General features: G+C 41.3%; 1 protein-coding gene across 4 annotated transcripts in view; it reads left to right on the top strand.

Moving 5' to 3' along the window:
* The window catches only part of Npas3 (neuronal PAS domain protein 3), a 795,952-nt gene that overhangs the window by 230,109 nt on the left and 542,846 nt on the right, over positions 1 to 22,997 (top strand). For all 4 annotated transcript variants that reach the window (XM_050138903.1, XM_050138901.1, XM_050138902.1 and 1 more), the window contains exon 2: positions 16,778 to 17,022. In XM_050138903.1, coding sequence (XP_049994860.1) covers positions 16,778 to 17,022 — 245 coding nt within the window. The remainder of the gene's footprint in view (positions 1 to 16,777; positions 17,023 to 22,997) is intronic.

Below are 22,997 nucleotides of genomic sequence, written 5' to 3'. Positions count from 1 at the left end.
CAATGAACATGAGACTATTTCCTGTGTGGGCTCAGCTTGGTACTTTTCTTCTCTCATCATACTCACAGGTCATGCATGTGTGTGCGTGCGTGTGCACACGCATGTTTATTGATCGCAAGGCATCGTGAGTGATTTTTTTTTTAAGCTCCCAAAACCTTCTACATGAAGCTTGTAATCTTGTATGGGGTTCGTAGTGAAATGAACAAATCACTTGCTCCTCCTTGCCCTTATCGATTTTATAATGTCATCAGAGTCTATCAATAAAATTATAGCCTACAGTTGGGCATACACCATTCCTTGACTGTAGTGCAAGTGGAGGGCAGGAAATTATAACCTCGTGTGTAGGTGGGATATAATCCAGTAGGCTGTGTGTGTGTGTCTGTGTCTCCGTCTGTCTGTCTGTCTGTCTGTGTCTGTCTGTGTTTTCTTTTCACACTGAGACCTACAGTGCAATCAGTCCTGGCAACCACGTATGAAGAGCAGTGCAGGCTCCTCCATACGAATGAAGTCTTCCTTACTTCCGCCTGCTGTAGTGCAACTGGCTGGAAGTGTGCCCTTCTGGTTAGTCTGTAAAGCCATCATGGTCCTCTTGAACTTTCAGCTTCCATCACAGGCGAAAGAGAACGGGCGTGTCTGGCCAGGAGGAAGAAGTGGCAATGCTGCCCATGTCCCTAGAAGGGAACTTGATGGGTATGAGACTCACACAGAAATAGAAACAAATTAAAGAGTACTAGGGCGCATAGTAGAAGCAGGCGGAGTTTAGCTGTGGGCCGACAGTGGTTGTGCACAGCTCAGTTTCCCTCGCAGAAGGTGTGTCTGCCTAACGTGCTCGTCTGCAACTCAGACGGTTAACCTTTCACCTCCAGCTGTCTGAGGGTTCCTGCCATCTCCAGCTCTTGTCTCTATAATTTCTTTGTCGTTCTCCCTTTGCGTACTGCCTCTGTCCATCTTTTGACATTCTGATGAGACATATGCAAATATGAACATCTAGGAGTCTCCTGTAGAGGTTTCTTCCCTGTCCCTACCATCCTATCAAGGCTCTGTCTAGCATGTGAAAAGATCAATTGTGATTTGGAATTCTGAATATGACCGCGTATAATTACCGAGAGAAGCTAGGCAGTTTTTTATTTTATTTTAAAAATTTTTATTGCACTATACAGTTTTCTCTGCTCACCTCCCATCCTCCCCTCTCCCCTTCTCCCCTCTCCTGTGACCCCCATGCTCCCAGTTTACTCAGGTGACCTTGTCTTTTTCTTCTTCATATTTAAAGCCATGTATGTCTCTCTTTGTTGTCTAGGTTCTCTGGGGTTGTAGATTGCAGGCTGGCTTTTATTTGCTTTATGACTAAAAGCCACTTAGTAAGTACATATGATTTTTGTCTTTCTGGGTCTGGGTTACCTCACTCAATATGTTTTGTTTTTGTTTTTTGTTTTAGTTTTTTTTTTTTAGATCCATCCTATTGGAGGCTAGGCAGTTTCTTGAGTTCTCCTTTCTGTCTCCCACACTCAGTTTGCCCGAGCTGCTGTGCCGTTAGACTGGGCCTTGAGAATGTCCATCTTTCTGTCAGGGATGCATTTATGGAGACGGAAATTTGGAGTGTGTGCTTGGTTTCCCGCCTTCATTTTTTTTTGCACCTCCCATCTCTTCCGTTCTATTAATGTCATTTCATGGACTGATTTGCAGGTAGGTTTAATTTCCATAGCACCATTACTGGAGGTGTTGTTTACTATTTATAATCATGACTCTTAAGGACATTCAGATCAGCAGCAGCATAATCATCTTTCAACAGATACTTAAGGAAGTTGTCTGTGTGCACACGACACTGTCTCAACATTGTTATTGCACTAATAAAAACAAAGTCTGACTTAGCTTGTGCTTCCTCTGACATCAAGGACTTTTGTTTGGGGAGACTTCCCTCTGATTACAAATTAGAGGTGTTTCAGATTTTTAATGGAATGCCATCATGGTGTGCTGATTAAATATTTGGAACAATATGACTAAAATCATTGTGTGTGTGTATCTTTGAGTATTGTCAGCTTTTAGAGCTACGTTTAAAAACAAGCTAATCTCACAGCATATTTCATGTTCTTCTTCCTGAGTCTTTAGAGTAAATTTCCATTTTAGTCTTTTTATCACTGTGACCAGTTCCTGAGGGAAAGCACTTTAAAAGAGGGATGAGGGACTATGCATATTGGCTCATGGTTTCAGAGGTTCTAGTCTAAGATCGGCTTGCTTCTTTGTTCCTGGGCCTGTCATGAAGCAGATAATCTTCTAATAGCATCCAGGAAACAGAAAGATGGAGCCAGGAACAGGATGCCCTTCAATGGATTGCCCTTACTGACCTATTCCAGTCAGAGTGCACATCCTAAAGTCTTCTATAGTAGTGTCCCTAGCTGTGGATCAAGACTTCAGCATATAACACTGTAGGAAACAGCTCATATTCACTGCTTCTGCTGCGGTCATAGAAGCTCATGCCCATGTTACAACACAAAGGAGTCCTTCTGTCCAAGCCCGGGATGCAAACTATCAACAGTTCTGACATTCCTAGTCCAAGTCCAAAACCCCCTCAGAGAATCAAGGCATCCCTTAGGACTGTTTGACCTTGAATCTGCGTGGAAGCCTCCAGGATTCCTCAAACTGGCATTCTGCATGCCGATAAGTTTAGCACCCATGTGAACGGTGCCACGCTCTGCCAGCAGCTGGAGCAATCGCCAGACCAACGGGAAGCTTACAGGGCCCGAGAAGCTGAGCATGGCAAAATGAGCAATGGGCAAGCAACTTTTCATGCTGTGGAATGTGAGTAGCGCCCTGACTCCACTTCTGTGTGAAGAGAAAGCATTTAAAATGTTTTGAAACGTTTGCCATCTTACGCCTGTGATGGGTGGCACTTGATGTACCCTCGGGCATCCTTTTGTCTCTAATGGCACTAAAGCTCCCTAGTAACCACACACTCCCTAACTCCATCTCTTCAACTTGTCTCTGGTGTAGCCAAACGATAGTTTTGTAAATATTTCTGACTCGTGTTTTATTCTTAGTTTCACTAAGAGCTTGGATGAAAGCATCCAGAGGGACTGTGCTGTAGTCTGAATGCTGGGCTGTATGGAAATGTTCACCACTATATTAATTTGTCTTTCGTGTTTAATCTTAGCTTCTCATGGTCGTAGAGCAGGTTTAAAATGTCAGCCAGTTCTTTTCTGTTAAATAGCATGAGTGAGGTGTAATACACTTTAGTAGACTGCTTCTTTCATATGAAATATCATGACCAAGAGTCTTCACTGTCTATAATCATATCAGAACTCTGGTTTCTATAATCCTTTTCAATCCAATTCCAGAATTGCCCACTAAGGTCTACTGATGGCATCCTTGGGCTTCACTAATTCACACCTCTAAAGGTTGCCAAATTCCTTTCAGACATCAACTCCAAATCTTCTGGATCATATTTCCAGGAATAGTTATAGACAACCCCCCCCCACACACACATACAAGATGCTAATTATTTGTGTTGGTCTGCTTCTTCATAGAACATTAACCGAGCAGTGATCTGTCTTAGCTCACGGTTTCAAAGATATCAGGTCACAGCTGGCAGATCCACAGTTTCTGGGCCTGTGGTGACGCAGAGACCGTGATAAGAAGGACACATCCTGACAGAGCTGCTCACATCAGCGTATTCAGGAAGCAGAAGGGAAAACAGGAAGGGGCCAGGAACAAGATAACCTTCAATGACAGGTTCCCAGTGACCTGTTCTTCCCAGCTAGACTGAAGTTCCCACCACTTCCTAAAATAATGCCAGTTGGGGACCAAGTCTTTAATGCACAAGCCTGTAGGGGAACATTTATATTCAATATCTAACACGAAGAAAAATGTTAACAGAAAGTTTGCCTTTTAGAGAAAAATCAGTCTCATGCTAGTTTCTCTTCTCTCAAGCTAACTTCTATTTTCTCCAGTTTCTTTGTACGGCCACCCACAAAGACATATTTTAGAAAAATCTCTAAAAATTTAAAAACAAACACAAAGCACACAGACCAACTTTACTTCTCCTCTTACACATGTGTTTAGGAGAGACACAACTAATCCAAAAGAGTGATTGTCTGAAAGGGAGATTGGAAAGAAGAAAATGAAGAAGGGCAGATATACTGGGAAAGCCCCATCAGGACACCCCGTTAGTAAATCCCCACTTGAAGCTCCAATAGCATCTCTAAGAAATTTGAACATATTGAGTATTTAGGAAAAGTCTGTTTAGAAGCAGGCAACAGTGCTCCTGGCGTGTGGATACCCAGGAGCGTTTGGAAATATGTGTAGACATGGGCCCATGGCAAAGGTGCCCATTGCCCACTGATCTTCATCTTATCTTAGGAACTAGACTTTTGGGTAACACTCCTGAATCAGAAGGAGACCAAGATGGGGATCTTGCTTGTCACGTGATCTATTTCATTCCAAGCAAATCCAAGGAAAAGGCAGAGAGAAGAGAGCACAGGGATGTGATCACAGACGGTTCCCATAAAACAAAGCTGGGTCCAGGCTGGTCAAGGATGTGTGGCACAGCCTTGCCAGGAGGCTCCTGCTCAGACACGGCATGTACATTTTATGTGTTTTAACTAGTAATTTGGTGTCTAGCAAACTCAGTTACTGTAGTTATTGGAGTGCTGCAGGCTAAACCTGCGACCGTTCACATGCAAGGGAACCACTTTTTCTCTGAGCTCCTGTTGTTTACGATGGGGCCCATGTTATTACAGCACTCCTCTCGGTGGCACAAGACCCCAGGAGAGCAGCCCAACAGAGCAAGGGCCTATTTGTACTTCCAGTGTGGTTGTTTGGGGGATATTTTCCATCCTGAGTGTGTGAACAGGCACAGAGGTGAGGACAGACGTGGGATGACTCTGTCAGATTATACCCCTGGTGAAGAGGCAGAGAGTGAGCAGGAAGCTACACTCTTCCCTCCTAGGAAGCCTGGAGGTCAGCCCTTAGTGACTTACCTCCCGCTGTGCCTCCAAAAGTCTCCACAGACAGCAGCACCAGCTCAGGACCAAGTGTTCAAACATCTAAGTCTAGAGAGTGGAGGGGTTTTCCTTCCAACCACTGCAGCACACACTGAGACAGTTAGCATCGTCTGTTGCTCCATGGAGTGCCCCAGGCTCTCGATAATGTCCAGCAAGGTACCAATGGGCTCTTCTACAGCTGAGAACGCCATTGCAGTTTGGATGTGTGCTTTTATGGAAGTTAGGGCAATTGCTCAGTCAAAGTACAACTTTATTTCTGGCACTCCATTGACAAGAAATTAGAACGTTTCCATTTTATATATGCTGGTGTCACAGTAGAACCTTTTGATTTCTCATAGGCAACTTGCCAGTCCATAAAATCGGAAATCATGCTTAATTATTGTGTCCTTGTTTTATGCACGTGTGTATTATAATCGATGTTTGTCACTGTGTTTTATAAGGACTTTTGGCTCTGAATAGGCGTATTTTGAAAAGTTTTAAAGAATGGGAATTTTGGGAAGGATGTGGTTCCTGATTGGAATGGTTCAGAGCAAGTGGTAATTTCCTGTATCTTTATAAACTGCGTTCTTTATTAGGTACCCTTGTCTCTTCAAATCAAATCTTATGTTTCCCTTAGTGGGTGAAAATCTCTAGCTTGCCATGAAGCCACCTTGCCTATAGGACCCCAAACCTATTGAACTGAGTAGTCAGTTAACAAACAATAACCTGTCCTGATTTTAATGGTTTGATCGGTGTTGTCCTACTCAGCCAATACCTTGACGGAGTCGGGGTCTAGGCATGTATCTTATCAAGCCTGCACTGTCCAGCGCCCTGCAAGTTATTGTGGTGCTGCATACTGGGTATGATTTATGGCTGTGACTCTGTTGTCTGGGGCAGTGACACATGAAAATGCCACTCACCGGATGGAAGTACATTCTATCCACAGCCAGTAGCTTGCAGATTATGGTCTCGACACAGGTTTGTTTTAAATTTTAAACATTACATTCGTTTGCATTGTGGGTGTGTGTGTGCACATGCCAGCGAGCATGTGTAGAGGTCAGAGGACAGAGGTCAGAGGTCAGCTCTTAGGAGTGGTTTCTCTCCTTTAACCGTGTGGATAAGGGGGGGGGGTGTTGAACTCAGGTTGTCAGGCTTGGCAGCAAGCACCCTTACCATGGACCCATCTCACTGGTTACCCTGCTTTGGAATTTTGAAGAACCACAAAACAGCATGGGACCCCAAGGTGTATACAGGGTCATTCAGGTGTCTAATTGAGACCCTTTCGGTTGAACTTCCAAAGGAATGAAGACCACTTTCAGTTTTTACGAGTTCCTTCTCTTTTGGGGAGTGACCAAGCCACTTGCTTTCTGGAAACAATTTTAAGGCTCCAGTGCCTCAAAAATTGTGGCAGGATGGCATTTGACGGCACTGTCTGATAAACCAATTAGTGAGCAAGGGGTTCATCCAGGGATACCTCATTCTAAACTTTGACTTTAATAAACTTGTTATTTTTTTAAATTCTATCAAAAAATACATGTTTTTGAGGACCAGTGAGATGGCTTAACAGGTACAGGTATCTGTTGACAACCTAGAAACCTGACTTCAGTATTGGGGACCCACACGATGGAGGAGAAAAACCATTGCATAAGTGTCCCTCCATCCACCATATACACAACATGGCATATGTGTGTGCCCACATACCCCCACAAAACAAATAACCATACAAAAGCGGTTCACTGCACACATTTCGACAATTATTTTGCTCCTAACTATCTTACCATGTAGGAGTGAGCAGTCTTAAAATTTTAGATGGAGGAAGCTTATCTAGATTTGGATATATATATATTTGCTCTGTGTTTATGCAGATGTAGATAATTTAGTTTTGATTCCCTATGTATGCTCTTGCCCTTTAGAAGCTACCTTTATCAACCAACATATTGTAAATAAATTCCTCAAGCCATTGAAGACCTTTCCAGCATCAGTGTTTGATGTCTCTATAATAATCCATGATCTAATTCTAAAGTTTATTTTCAAAGATACGGTGGGTAGTTTTTTTAGAAATATATTTGGTTATTTTTTTCTTAACAGTGTCTGTGAAGTGAGCTTCAAAATGGATTTTTTTAAGACCTTTGAATATGAAGTCTTCCCTGAAATCCTGGCAGCCAGACACTGCTTTTAGAATCCAGATGAAAAGTAAATCTGTGTCTTAGTTTTTACTGAACCAGTGAGATGGCTCAGCCAGTAACGTGCTTGCTATGTAAGCACAGGGACCTGAGTTTGGGTCCCCAGCATCCACATGAACATGGTCACAAGGGCTTATGGCTATACCTAACAGTACTAGGGGAAGCAGAAATGGGAATTTCCCTGGGTTTGCCGGCCAGCCAACCTATCCAAAGCAATGAACATTGATTCTAGGGAGAGACCCTGCCTCAAAAACTATGGCGGAAAGTGAAGGGGACAAGGTCCAGTGTTTATAACTGGCTTCTACATGAAGGTGTCCACACATGCACATTTATATGCCATCATCCGCACTTACAGCCCTTGCCCCAAACCCAAGATAAGTGAGAACAGCTTATACTACACAGTCCTTCAGGCTGCTGGACTTCATGTTTGAGTGAGGTGCCTAAAGAATGGGTGGCCCTTTTTCTCAGCAGTGTTTCTTTCCCAAACGAATGCAGATAGTTAAATTACACAGATATATTCCCTGATGTTGATCAACCATGACCTGTAGGTGTGTGTGTGTGTGTGTGCGCGCACGCATGTGCGCACACACAGGAGATGGTCATGTGATCGCCACTTTCATTTTCACACTTAAATATCTTCAGACTTGGCAGCACATGCTCCCTGCTTTGCAAATGTGTCCTTTCGTGCTTGCAAGTCTTCAAAAGCTCTTTCACTTAGTTGTGCTTCCAAAAGTGTTTGAAATCACCCTTGAAGAAAACAGAAAGAAAAAGTGGATTTTCCTTTATAAACAGGCCATTTTGAGTTTGAGATCCAAAGCACTTGAATTTGTGATTTGACGCCATTAATAACATAACCAGAAGCCTGAAAAATGGGGGATTTTGTTGGATATTTCATCAAAGAATTAAGTTTTCATAACAATTTCATGGAATTTATGCAGGTGATTCTATGTTCAATCCAGCTCAGTCAGTGTCATCTTTATTCAACAGAGGAAATGGATCATGACGCCTTTATCCCTGCAGGGGCACAGTGGTGCCCGGATGCTCATGACAGGCTGTGTTCCTTGCCAAGGGCCACCAGATACAAGCCCTTTCTTTCTATTTTGAATCCTGTTGTAGACATCAGCTATCCTGGTTTATCTAGGGTCTTCCCACGTGTAGCACAGGAAGAGTCCGGCACCCAGGGACTGCTCTGCCTGAGCCAAAAGTCTCCCTGATTTTAGGGATGAGTATGAAAAGTTGGAGGCAACCCCAGACTCCTACCCTATCTCATCTGTAATGGAAATTACGTGATTGAAAGCAACTTTGATTCAGTGTTGGGTGGATCCATGTCGATCATCTCCCATATGTAGTCACCCAACACTGGCTCATGTCTTCCTGATGATACCGGCAGCCATGAGGACTGCTTTTCAAACACTTTGAAACTGGGTGGGAAGATAGTAACTAATCAAACTTGTTAGCATTTATCACTACATGAAGTCCCATGCTGTTCTGTGAGAGTAATGGGTGCTTTGAAGAAGCAGAAATAACATGTTCCATGTCCTGCTGTTAACATTACTGGAACACTAGAAATTCCAGTAGCCCCTGTCTGTGAGGCCAGGAAAGGTTATTCAACCAAAGGGTGTCCACTTTTCGCTCTCCCTTTCCTTCCAGCAGAGATCCTCCACCCCTTCCACATGTTTAGCGGCAGCATCTTCTCAATGTGTGCTCACGACTCCTGTTACAGTTAATGGAAGTTACATATGTGTGCTCACCAGGAGGAGAAAGCCTTTATCCCATGTCAGGCGAAGCCCCGTGATCCTGAATCTCTTTCTAAACTTCAGACTGGAGGAGACCGGTGCAGGGAATTGCGCCTTCTCAGTGTTAGCTCCTTCAATTTCCTTCTAATTGGAGCTTGCAGTCCAGATCCAGGGGCTGAAGAATATCAATTAAGATCTGGGTGCTTTCTAAAAAGTGCCCAGTTTAAAGAATACCTTTCTTTTTTTTTTTTTTCTTTAAATTCAGTGTGGCTATTCACGAAGCACATGCGGTGGCCTAATGAGTTCATATTAGCTTCTGAGGTTTCGCCTTTGCAAAGGAGACTGCTGAGAAAGTATGCAAAGTGTTCCTGAACTACTGCTAACCAATACTGTGCACTGACGGGTTTATTGTACAGGACAGATAAACACTTGAATGGTCAGAATCCCAGCACAGTGCACGGAGCCTTCAAATTTAGTATCTTCCCCTTGTTCAGGACATCCATTTCTCCCAAGAATTCTTTTTAATGTCGGACTTCAGTTTCTGTTTAAGAACTAGTAAACTATAGCGGTTTGACAGCCATTCACACGTAATTCTGTGCGTTAAACCAACAGCATTCTTTTCCACAAACATCCATTGTTAGGACAATGCTCTCAGACAGAATTTATGAGGAATGGAATTATGTTACCAAGGAGATAGCATTTACTATAATGAAGAGTAGATCCTAGAAAATGGCCCCTTTTACAGCAGCTCAGCGCAGAGCCACAAAAGCAATTGATTGGTCTTGGCATTTAGTCCTATATCAGCGGTGTCATCCATGGCTTCAGGAGTGAGAACACTAATCTAAAGTGACATTTCTCTTCTGGCGGGCTTTTCTGCCCTGATGAAAGCAATTACTTCATCCCTAAATGATAATTTGCAGGAGTTTCAACCACTTTAATTGATAATTTTTTTGTTGTTGTTCTGAGTTCAATTGTGAAGTGATTAGCTGATTTGGTAAATAGAAATTTAAGGTGTGAAATATACAAGCAGCCCCAAGGTAAAGTGCTATTTATTGGGTGGAGAGAAATTACTTGATAAAGCTGCGGTTTTTCCCCCCATTATTATGGAACTGCCAGTTGTGTATGTTGAAGTTGTAGGAGGAAAAAAAAAAAAAGAACAAAGCACTGTGATTCATGAGATTTTGGGCCCATACGGAGGCACACAGTGAATAGCTTGGTCTTGCTATGGGTCATTCAGGGGTTATTTGAACCCAGGTGAACACGAGTTGGAAAGGCCTGGGCAGAGTGCTCAGCTCTCTCTGTTACTGTTCTAATGACTCATTCGGAAATAAAATCCTCTTATTTAAAGTGTTAGGAATGAAAAACGCTCATTGGGTAAAGCCAATTAATTTAATTATTAAGTTCAAACATACACAAGACATTTTCTGAAGATGGGGGAAGGCGTTTGGATGAATGCCTTTAATTACTCTTTTGATCTACTTTACCACAAGTCAAAAGGGTCACGGTTATTCCATCAGAATATATCTTAGCTTAAAAACCATAAGCATGCCTCTTGGTTTGGATGCTTTATCAAATGTGAACAGCCACAGATTTTTTTTGACACTGTTTAAAAGCAATCCGTTTCTTATTTTCTTACACGTGGAAAAAATAATGGTCATTTCTCATGTTAAATGAGAAAAATAAAGCAAGAATGAAGGTCAAACTGATTTAGCACATCAAACCGTCTTTGTCAGCCCAGCTTAATATCTCCTGAGTTTGTGGAACAAATGAAATCTTGCTGCTGTTCCACTTTGCTTCCAAACAACCATTACAACTGGTTTTATATATCGTGTGCGCATCAGACCATCAAACGGTGCATCTTCACTGACGTGTTGCAGCGGCGATGATCTACAGTGGCAATCTGCCATTTATATAAGGGCAAAATGTGCATCTATATTTAGTTGTGAAATTGGCCTATTATACTCGTGATGTTTACAGAGGCTAACGTAAATTAATGATGACAGCTATGAGCAGTACCCTAGTTAAGCAGCCGAGTTCTTACCTTGAACTTGAGGTTCCAGTCTTAACATCTAGTGTATACTTCCCGGCTGGCTTCACGTGGTAGAGAAAGATTTCTGAAATGATTACCTTCTGTTGAAGAGTGTTAAAATAATCCGATTTGCGAGCGTCGTTGTTCGTGTTCCAGCCAAGCCATAGTTGTCTATCCACTTCTCAATTATACTACCTTGTGTTTACATTTATTCTCAGGATACACCAGAAAGAGTTTCTATTCTGTGGCAAATTGATTTGCTTGACTTCGAATTCTATGTGATGTCAGGGTGGGGAGGGCTGTTTTTCCTAACAGTAATGAAGGAAGAGCCGAAAAGCTCATGGAATTGTCTGTTTGTTTTTTTTTTTTTTTTTTTTCCCTGAGAAGGCTCCTCGTTTAGCTCCTGTCAGGGCAGGTGTAGGTACTGGAGTAGCTGTAGCTTCGCCATTAACTCGGACCAGAGTTCTGACAGGTGCACCGGTGTTCAAAGGTTCATGAGTTAAAATGCTGAAGCCTTTGATGAATTTTTGATGGCCGCATTTTTAATACGGGCCTGTCTTCTTCCTTTGAGGCTGCATGCCAGATTAATTGATAAATAGTAGGAGTCTGTAGAGCTGGCTTCTCCTAAGCAAAACAAGTAGGAAAATCCATAAAATCTTGCCCGTCTGGCTCCTTAGAAGTACCTTTTCAAGGCAAAATTTAAAGTTGTTTCTACCCCCCTGTCTTCCCCTACAGTGAGAGAACCAAACCCTGCCATTTTTTTTTTAAAGAAAGACCAGACGTTAGGTTGTAAAACTTTTCAAAAGGTGTTTAGACTGAGGCTTGGTGGTATAGTTTTCATGTGGAGGGATATCAGAGAATGTCAGTAGCAAAGGTGACCAACACATCTACATTACAAACCAGTCCGCAAAAGCATGGGTCTGAAGAGATGGCTGCAGTGGAAGGCAGCCTTGGCTTCCTGGGTTTCCCTATTGATCCTCCAGGACTGCTGCGTGCACTTTGGTTGTTGTGTCGTGGGCCTCTACGGATAGCCCATTGCATTAGGTCAGTAATAACTTTAGCCGTTTTAATGACTTTGAAGCCAAAAGAAATCAATTTTGCAAGGCTAATGTTGATCAGCCTCAAAAGATGCCATTTCTTTGTAATTTAATGAATAATCAATTCAAAGTTTTATCTTCCCCTGCAGTAGACGAGTAAGCCGATAAGTGGTTGATACTCAAAGCCATGGGTCATGATCAACTTTGGAACATTGGCCTTTGGATACTGACAGTGCCTTTCCTCCGTCATGGTTTGGTTCTTCTAGTTCCTCAGCTTCTGTATTTAATCCAATCTCTCAGTTTGCCATGACCCTCAGCAAGGATGCTGAGGGGCAAAGCCTGTCAAATCACCACACTTCCTAGTGGTATGAGCTCTCCGTGGTCCTGGATTTGACTCAGAGAAACCATTCAGATGTTGAGCTCCAGGGGGGATGTTTTGAAAGACAGTCTTCCTTTGAAGAGAACCTATGTGTATTTTGTGATTTAAAATTACTATCACAATTTAAGATTTTTCCATACATATTTTTGATCTTCCTGGGTAATCTATTCTCTTCATAGTTGTCTGCATGTTCATTTTTTAAAATAAATGAACAAAATTACTAATCCTGCAGCTGAATATCATGTTTTTGTCTATCGAAAATGGCTGCTCATTATTCTATTCAGAAACTTTTTACAAACATCCACGCTTACATTATTAATTATACATGTGTACATATTTATTTGAATACCTCATTAAGTATACCTGTGGCATATGATGGATAGGCCCTAAGAATAATAACTACCATACAGAAAAGAAAACTCAGTATCAGAAATAAAAGTGTATTGTTTTACCCGCATTAGTGAAAGGAGTGTCTACATTAGAAATGAGCACTATAGATGTTCCAAGAATCAAACTATCCATGTGAAATGAGATTAGATTTAATTTTGTTAAAATTTTACTTTATTTCTGACACTTTATGAGGCACATAGAAGTGTCATCCCATTTCACAGATGAGAAAACTCAAGGCATTAGAAGTGAGCTTTGCATAGTTAATAAGTAATTGAACAAAGATTATATCAAATATTCATCTGAGTGTCCTCTGTTCTAACAAGGAACTATAGGTTTTAGCCTTATTATTCCTATTTTGGTTGGGGGTAATTGCAGCCATTTGAAAATCTGAAAATCACGTATCTTTTGAAGAACTGACATATAAACACAATTTTGCATGTGATGTTTCGTGGAAAGATATATGTACATGTGTGCTACGGTGTTTGTAACTTATGTGTTGGTGGTGATAATCTTGGCTGCAGATGATGGAGCAGTCACCATAGAGCATTGATATTGTCACAATCTTTGCTGAGGATGAATTGGTGTTCTGTTTCTTCTGCCCAGAATCAGATTGAGCACGGCAGAGCATTGGAAAGTTCATATCCAGAGAGACACACACACACACACACACACACACACACACACACACGCATCTATGTTGCTTTTGTATTTGAGAAATGCAGCCAAAATGTTTTGTCTAGAACAAAATATACAGAAGCAAAGTTTATTTTAGGTTTTTAACATGGTCCTTAATTCAGTTTGAGAACTGATTATAGCTAGGCTCTACTTCATAAAACCAAGCAAAAGATTAATCCGCAAGCTGCATTATTGTCTTAAGATCTTCAGTTTCATCTATTATACCAGAGTCTCAACAGCCTTTATAATCCTTTGACTGTATTTTATTGCTGTTGCCCTCAAAACCAATTACTACTTATTATAGACACAGTGCTGTCATTCTGAAAGTCTTCTGAACTATGGTGCCTGCATAATGATGTGATGTGGGAGTCATGGAAACCCTTTATTAAGATAATGGCCAAGAACATGACTTCAGTGGGGGGGGGGTATATTGTGTGTTAGAGTTGAGGAAGTAGAGGTGAGAAAGTGGCAGAGAGAGCAGGGAGGTAGAATGTGTGCTTCTCTCTGTGTGTGTGTGTGTGTACATCTGTGTGTTGTGTGTGTGAGAGAGGGAGGGAGAGAAGGAGAGAGGGAGGGAGAGAGAGAAGAGTTTGTATCTTTTAGTAGCAATGCACTCTTCCCTGGGGCGGGCAATCATTGCTCCCCTATCAACCCTTTGGAAGCTATTAGTTGATCTCTGAAGTCTTACAGTTTGATCCTCCTTATGATATTTTTTTAGTGTTTGAATTAAACCCTTTCTTCATGTTTTACTTATTTTTATTTTAGCATAGACAAAATATTAAAGCTATATGTATTTATAGGTCCCCTGTATAATATTCAACACATGTAAGCATTGTTTAATGTTTAAATCGGGTTTAACACTTATCTCTTTAAAACTTCATCATTTCTTTGGGGTGGAAACTTTCACAATCCTCTCTTCTGGTTTTTTTATTGCACAGTATCCTGTGGCCATGTGTGCTCGCACGCTGCGTGTGTGCAGCCTACCACTGTGATCTTTGTTTCCAGCCAGCTCTACCCTTGCCCATCCATCACCCTTTCCCTATTCATTTTCTCCTCTCCTCGCATCCCCAGCCCTCATGAGGATTAATTTTTTCCCTTGGTTTATTGACAAGCCTATTCATTAATATCAATTTCAGAATAATTGCTTAATCATCCACTTTGCTTTAGTTACATGGAAAAATTCTAGTGTAAATATTAGGAATATTAATTAGATAATGAATGAATTCATTTATGATCATTTAGGTGACAAGGAAAATTACACATAACATCCATGTAAAACTACCTTCAAAATTGGCCTCCCCAATTATGACCCAATTGTAAAATGAGTCACTGATCCCAAACTTGGCCATAACAGGCATTATTGGCATGCACAGTTAAACAAAAAAATCTTTTATTAGTTAGTATATTAAAATTTTGAAATTCTCTTCTGAAAATTGTGCTACTTTTTTTAAAATTTATAAACGGTCATACTGGAAGTCTGGCATTCCCAGTGGCCAGCTGAACTTGTGTTATCTCGTAGCTAGGGCTGTTGGCTTCCAGGTCCACTGGTTCTCCTCTGTCTTCTGCACTCACTGGAAGTCCCTTCCTCAGCTTTAGAGGGCCTGAAATCCCCTGCTCTTGTACTCTCCTTGGGCTCTCACTGCACCAAGAAAATGTTGGCTTATAACCCACCTCCTAGAGCAGTGTTGAGTACATGAACAGCAACGCACTAAACTCCACCCACCACCCTGGCCCCTGCTCCACACGTGTTGAAGAAAAACAGGGTGAAATCCATGATATTGGCGGCACAGCCCACTTAGCCAATGTCAGATGAATTAGTGTCGCCATGTAAAAGGAGGCCTAAGATCTAAGCCTGGATCCTAGTTATACTTACACTAAGTCAGATGGTAAAACATCTGTACCTGACATAGCTTTCAGTAAGCCAATAGTTAAGCGTGGTCAAGATGGGGGGGAAGTATGTGGCATCGCATGTTTCCGTATAAAGTTACCACCGAATCACATTGCAGACCAAAGTTTTGTTACTTACATGACTTAAAATAATAGCGTTATTTTTGTTATATATATTCATTTTGATATGTTATATATTATAAGCGTATATTCTAGCTGGAATATTAAACTAGAAAGTAGTGTGACGTTTCTTAAGTTATGTAAGTTTTCTGTAAGATCTTTTGGGTATATGGAGAGGATGGGTTTTTCCACTGTAAGCAATTCATGGCTACTATAATGTGATCTCACCTGTTATTCTCCAGTTTGTATTTATGGAGAGGGCAACCATACTGCTGAAACCATTCTGAATATGCCTCTGAACTTCCTTCCTTGTTGCTCTTTTTATTTAATGGGAATCCACGGTGTGGATTTAAACATTTAAAATGTCCCCATTCAGTAGTGCAGATACTCACCAATTATTTTGTGAGTTCCTTGGTGCTGTAAATAAACCCAGTTAGCCATCACTGGGGTCTGAGTTTGCGTGCATTGCTCATCAGAAGCAAAGCAGTGAGCATGCCTTGGAGGAGACGCTCGCACACAGCTTCAGCTGTGCCAAATCCTGCCCTCAGCAACGTGAGCACACTTCAAACAGAAATGCACATGAATAGTTAAAGGAAAATTCTGGATCCAACCTGTTGCCTCTTCTGTGCAGCAATGTGTCTATAATGTCTATAAATTTTAATAAGCCAGACAGAGCTTATCTTTCAGCATAAAACCCAAGTTATCATGAGGTTTGGTTTTGGGTGGGGGCAATGTATTCTCTGGCATCCCAGAATCGGTCCCTATGCTAATGCAGGCCAGTTTATACAAAATTATAGCATCCTCTCATCAAGTGGGCATCATATTCAGTGTGTTGTCTTCTTCATGGGACTGGAAGCGTGAAAATCCTTGAAGAGTACCAGGAACACTGGAGCAGCAACTTTGTTGATCCTGCCAGAGTGACTTCTGTCCATGTTTACCTTTGCTCTACAAAATGATGGTGGAAACAAAAATTACAGAGTCTTTGCCGTAATGGTTAAAGATGCCCCTGGCAGCAGAAGTTGAATAAGAACTGATCTAGGAGCATGTGCCACACGAGCTGAGTCTTAAATTGGTTATGGTTATAACATCATGCCTTGCTTGTAAGCCCTGTGTCTTAGAAACAGGCTGTGTATCCCAGTGCCTGGGCAGCTGGAGGAGGGAAATGCTGTCACAAGCAAGACACCCTTTTATTAGTCATACCTGGATTTGTGACAAGAGGGGACCATGGACATTACTTGAAAGTCATCTAGCTGTTGCTCTTGAATTCTGAATCTGTTTTTGGCGTATTTTGGGTGGCAAGGTGATAGACTATAAAGAACATAATCCCATGTTCTAAATAAACCCTTTCCTCCTCTTTGTTTTCAGTTTACAAGCACTGAGAAAGGAGAAATCCAGAGACGCTGCTCGCTCCCGCCGGGGGAAAGAAAATTTCGAGTTCTATGAATTGGCCAAGTTGTTGCCTCTCCCAGCAGCCATCACCAGCCAGCTCGACAAGGCATCCATCATCCGACTCACAATCAGCTATCTCAAAATGAGGGACTTTGCCAACCAAGGGGACCCTCCGTGGAACTTGAGGATGGAAGGCCCGCCCCCGAACACCTCAGTGAAAGGTAGGTTGTTGGCCACTGTGTTCTGTGCATTATGGTGGTCTGTGGCTGTCTCTGGAATGAAATGTTCATCAGCATCCTTTCTTCTCTTCCTGCATATCAAATCCTTTAAAGGGATACAAATGTGGAAATCTGAACTCTGCATGAGAAAGACACCATGCGAAGGTGAAATAAAACTCTTCTATTTCTATTTGATTTTCAAAAAGTCTGTGCGCCTATGCATCCTTTGACATGATATAAGATTGCGTAGGAGTTAGGATGGAATAATTTGCATATGTGTTCTAATTTAAGGTATACAGATATGTGTACCTTCTTGCCATTGCCATGTGGGGATGTTGGTTAGTAGGTGGAGCTAATGTGCTTTGTGTTAAGCAAACAAAGATAGGAGCAGAGCAAGGCCTTACCAAAACAGGTGTTCTTAAATTAATGATTTAATTGACCCTGAAAATCAATCCATATATTAAATTTTCATGTTTTTCTATGGACACATTGATTTAAGGTTATGAATATAAACATATATTTGTTCTTCAAATCTTTGACATAGTTTCTCTTAAAATTATTTTCAAATGGTTGTCCTGTCCTTTCAATGCTTAAATTTCAGTATTTTCTTGTTTTTTCCTGAAACCCCTAAAACTTGATGGCATTTTAGCATTCAAATATGTATGAATTAATTGATGTATATGTGGTATTGACCATTGGTCGGTCTGATTTTCTCTTTCTTTCTTTCTTTCTTTCTTTCTTTCTTTCTTTCTTTCTTTCTTTCTTTCTTTCTTTCAAGACAGGGTTTCTCTATAACTTTGGAGCCTGTCCTGGAACTCTGTAAACCAGGCTGGCCATGAACTCACAGAGATCCTCCTGCCTCTGCTTCCTGAGTGCTGGGATTAAAGGTGTGCGCCACCACTGCCTGGCTGATTTTCTTTTCTTATGGGCATGTCATTCATAGAGGATGACCTAAAATCTTGAGATTTCCCATGTCCTCATGTTCTAACCTTGTATGTAGAACCTTTTCAAGCATGGTATAGAAATGGACTATTTAGAGAGGTACAAATAATCTCTTCTGAGGGAGAAAGGCAAATTAACTTCTTTTCCTTGAGGTTTATTTTTATTATTTTAATTATATGTATGTATAGTGTCTGTGTGGGGCTGTGTGCATGTGAGTTTGGTGTCCTTGGAAGCTGGAGGCATTGGATCTCCCTGGAGCTGGAGTTATAGAGGATTGTAAGTTGCCCAACGTGCTGGGAGCCAAGTCCCAGGTCCTTAACAGGCAAGTCCTCTCTAGCTCCATTTTCTTGGGGGTTCAGGGAAGTAGGTCAGGAGGAGGTAGTCTCACTATGTAGCTCTGGCTTGTCTATAACTCACTGTGTAGACCAGGCTAGCTTCAGACTCATGGAGCTCTGCTTGCTTTTGCCTACCAAGTGCTGTGAGTAAAGGCATCTGCCTCCATGTCCATCCAAAATAATCCTTAGGTGATTTTGGACTGCCACTTACCTCTGGAAAAGTTTTTGTAGCCTTAGCTGTGTTTGGGAAGTTTTGGAAAGTATACTGGCAGGAGGATTCTGATCAAACCAAAGGATCAGAAGCTGTGACTGTCACTGCATGCTAAGAGTTGTGATCATATATGTGTGGACCACTTAGTTTGAAAATCCATAATCATAAGCTATAAACTTAGAAGCTTTCTAGTACTCAGAGTACCAACATGATGCCCTCATGAGAAAGCTTTGCTGCATACCTGTATGAAGTTACTAAAAATAGTATATAAACTTATCTCGGTGTGGTATGCATAGGAATATAGGAAAAGCAAATGAATTTTGTATATAGACATGTCTCCTTTCTTTAAGATAGTTGATATATATGCAAGCATCCCAAAGTCTGAAATCTGTGACATTTCTAGCTGCCAGCATTACGGATAAGGCAGACAGACTCCACCTGGACTTAAAAGCTGTGCTCTTGGGAGTAGTTCTGAGTGTGTCAACCCCATATCCAGGAATAAATTCTAATACAAAGTAATCTCCATGGTTTGTGTCATTTTTCTTATTATTTTGTTGTTGTTTGTTTTTGTTCTTTTTTTTTTGGTTTTCTTTTGAAGCTGGATGGGCAGGAAGGTGGTGAGAACCTGACAGGGGTTTGGGGAAGGAAAAATGTGATCAAGATATAAGGAAACAAAATAAAGAATAAAAAGAATTTTGCTCTGGTTTTGAGAAGAAGCTTAGAGTTCAGATTCCTTCGTGTTGTTTTCTTCAAGAGCAGGCTTGACAAACTTTTTTTTTTTTAAATAAAGGACCTTAGAGTAAATATATTTGGTATTGGAATCCACTAAGTCCATGAGATGAGGACACAGACAATATGTAAAGGCATAGATATGGCTTGTTCCAGTAAAACTGTATTTACAAGCCACACAGCAGCCTCCACTCAGTGGGGCTCACCAGTCACAGTTTGTAGACAGTGCCCGAGTCCATGCCGTTCAAAGTCTGAAGAGCGCACACCCAAGGCACCTCTCATGGATAGGATGTCAACATGAAAAAGATGAAAGTACATTTCTGTTGGCTGTTCTGCCTTGGCCAATGTAGATATCAACTTGGTGATACACCATGGCATGTTCTAGATACCAAAATAGCTCTGAAATTTCAAAAAGATGTACATATAATTCTGGAACATTTATGTCAGATACACTGTTTGCTCCAGTTCAGGCATGGCTAGCTTCATGCTTCCTTAGAACCATCTAAAAGGAACTGATAAGTTCAGTGAGTCAGAAAGCATACAATGTGAAAACACATTATTTAATTTTTGATATAAGTTGATGGACTGAACTTATATTTATTTGTTTAGCGTAATTATAATTTGCTTCCATTTTGAAAGAGTTTAAATTGAAAAAGGCTCATTTGGGAGGGATGGCTGCCAATATAGTAAGACAATGAGGGCTGTCTTGTCTGTCCACTAAGTTCTGGTGTGATGAGACAACGTATGTTCAGAACTGTGGTCTTTTCCAGATGCAAACCTTTGGATCATATAGACATGTTGACTTATTTTACTTGGATGAGAGAGGAGTTTACAGTGAATGGTTAGCGGATCTAAGAGCAGACCCCGTGTTCTTACCTTCCATATCATTGCTGGGAACGATGTTCATTTTGGATCATCCATAGCAAACATTCCAGGGAGGATTTTTGTCTGGCTTAGACTATCACTACTAATGGATTTCTTTCACTGTTATGGTTAAGAGATAACAGATATTCTTAGTTAATGATGATGTAAGAGCATGAAAATTGATAGATGTATATGGAAGTTTCTGTTTCACCTGGTCCTGCGGCTGTTCAGTCCCAAATAAACACACAGAGGCATATATTAATTGTAAACTGTTTGGTCTATTGCTCAGGCTTATTACTAACTAGTTCTTACTACTTAAATTGACACATAGTTCTTATCTATGTTTAGCCGCACAACATGGTACCTTTTCCTAGTAAAGCATTTTCATCTTGCTTCCTCTGTGTCTGACTGGTGACTGTGCCTTTCCTCTCCCCAGAATTCTCTTAGTGTGGTCACTTCATCTATACTTCCTGCCTGGATACTGGCCAATCAGTGTTTTATTAAACCAATACAAGTGACAAATCTTTACAGTGTACAAGAGCATCATCCCCCAGCAGATACGTGTTCATTGCTAGTAAACTGGCAATAGGCTGGGACTGAAACTAGAAGCTCAGTGAGTCTACCTTATCTGCTCGGGCTCACAAGTGTTCCCTGGATGCAGGAGCCCTCTCTGCAAGCTGGCTCTGCCATAGACTATGTGCACAGCTTACTGCTTTATTCTGGCTCTTTAGTGCAAAACTGCTACTCATTCTGATCAAACAGTCATGAAACAACAACATCAAAAGAAATTCATTTTAATTTATTAAGGTCTTCTATGTTGTGCCCTTGAAGAAGTTCGTATGGATAAACAAGCTTATATAAATAGCCTGCAGCATCCTGTGAAGTGTGGTTCATAATCCAACAATAAAACAGACAGACATTATACTTTGAGCCTCTCCAAACAGCCTCTTGAATAAACCTAAAGGCATTTTGAAGTTTATATGAAAAGTACTCACACTGGGTAGGCAACAGTTTTTAATGTGATGAGTTGATCATGCTAATAATTAAATTTCAAAGCCAAAATTTAAATTTGTCCCACACAACTTTGTCGAATTTTAATCATTTTAATTTGCTGCTTCCCGAAAGGTCTTTCACTCTGCCCTGCATTCATCACATCTTTTCTTAGCGGTCTACAAAGGTTGATGAGTTTGTTGTGTGGTGCCCATTGTATACAGATTATTACAAGGTACGCTTGCAGGGAGAACACTCAGGTGACAGTGTGGAATATGTCCCGAGTCAATTGCCTCATGGAAATGATATGTTAAGCAATTGGGATGCAACAGATAGTTTTTTTCTATTATTTTAGAAATATCTGTATTGTTAGAGTACAGATCAAATCTACAATGAACATTATGCATTATTCACGAAATGACCAGGCATTCTCAGCAGTGTTTCAGCTGAATAACTGATGATTGTAACCTTTAAAGAAATCTCATTGTGGTGACTGTTGGTAAATCACTTCCCCATTCATAGTAATCTCTATTTAGAGGCTATCTAGAAGCCATTACATCTTTTATTAATCTTAAAAGCAATAGCTGCTGATTTGACATTTACTAAAACTAGATAAATTTTCTGTCTTTCTAATATCATGGACTTCAGTCAATTTTTGGAGTATGTCTCCTGCAACTCAATTAATGTGGGACTATTTGCCATTGTACACCTAAGTTCTATTTCAATTTAAACATCACAGATTTTAAATGGTAATTTGCCTGTGTGTACGGCAGCCGGTGATGCTGAATATGTAAAATATACGACAGCCTCGGTTTCTGCAGAGGAGCAATGGAAAAACACACAGGACAACTGCTGATTAAAACCAAGGGAGACCCTGGGGAGGAAGAGCTTTTCTATCTTTATAAAATTTGACTTCACTGAAAGGCTGAAGAGATGCTTCATCAGTGAGGAGCCCTTGCTTGCTCTTGCAGAGGACCCAGTTTGGTTCCCAGGAACCACATGGCAGCTTGCAACCATCTTTAACTCCAGTCCTAGGGGGTGGAGAGGAGGCAACACCCTCTTTTGGCCTGCATGTGAGCCAGGCATGCATGTGTTGTACAGACATGTGTAACATAAAAGAAGGTAAAAACTCCATTTCATTGTTTCAGGATCTATTGGAAATGAAGCTGTGGCTGTTTCTGGGCAGAGAGAGGGGCAGGGCTCTGTTTAAGCATGGTGTGTCTGTCCTTATTCAGTTGCCATACTCATCTGTAAACAATGGTGCTTAGCACCCTCATTTCCCATAATCATGTAAGGTGTTGGGTGCAGGTCCACCTCCTGATGGACATTAACTTTCTGCTATGATGGTGGTTCCCTTAAGTCAGGGACTATTTTATAAAGTATATTTTGTTTGGGGGAGGAATGCGGCTTCTAAGATGATCTGAATGATAGATCTTGGTGAAAACAGCTGGGAAGCCTTTCCAGGTCCCGCCCTGGCATTTTCCTGGGGGCTGGCATGCCTTTGCTTCTAGCAGGTACAATGCTTTGAGGCAAGGTGCACATTCCCCTTCGTCAGAAACCTTGCAAGATGAACACCGTTTTGTTACTCTACACTCAGTCGATAGCATGCCTTGTTTTCCTTTCAGATAGGCGAGGGGTTCAGGACCAAGGTTGAATTCCTGTTACATTTGAGTAGATGCTTCCTTAGAGCAAGACAAATAAGTTCAGAAATGGAAACTTGGTTCTTACTTGGCTCTTGTCCTTGCCCCATCATAGTCGGGAGGTTGGGAGACTCACTCTGGTACCTAGTTCTATCTGCCTCAAAGTCACTTGTAGCCCCAATGAAAACCTATCCAGAGGCCTATCTGCTAGTGCTTATTGGTCTTTGTTTGAGCATTGTGTTCTGGGTCTGTGTAGCTCAAGGAAAT

This window comes from Alexandromys fortis, unplaced genomic scaffold (genome assembly GCF_014885135.2).
Source record: "Alexandromys fortis isolate MF-2015 unplaced genomic scaffold, M_Fortis_MF-2015_v1.1 scaffold_35, whole genome shotgun sequence".
In the NCBI taxonomy this organism is placed as follows: Eukaryota; Metazoa; Chordata; class Mammalia; order Rodentia; family Cricetidae; genus Alexandromys; species Alexandromys fortis.
Note: the sequence above shows the minus strand (reverse complement) of the source record. Positions and strands in the feature narration are given on the sequence as shown.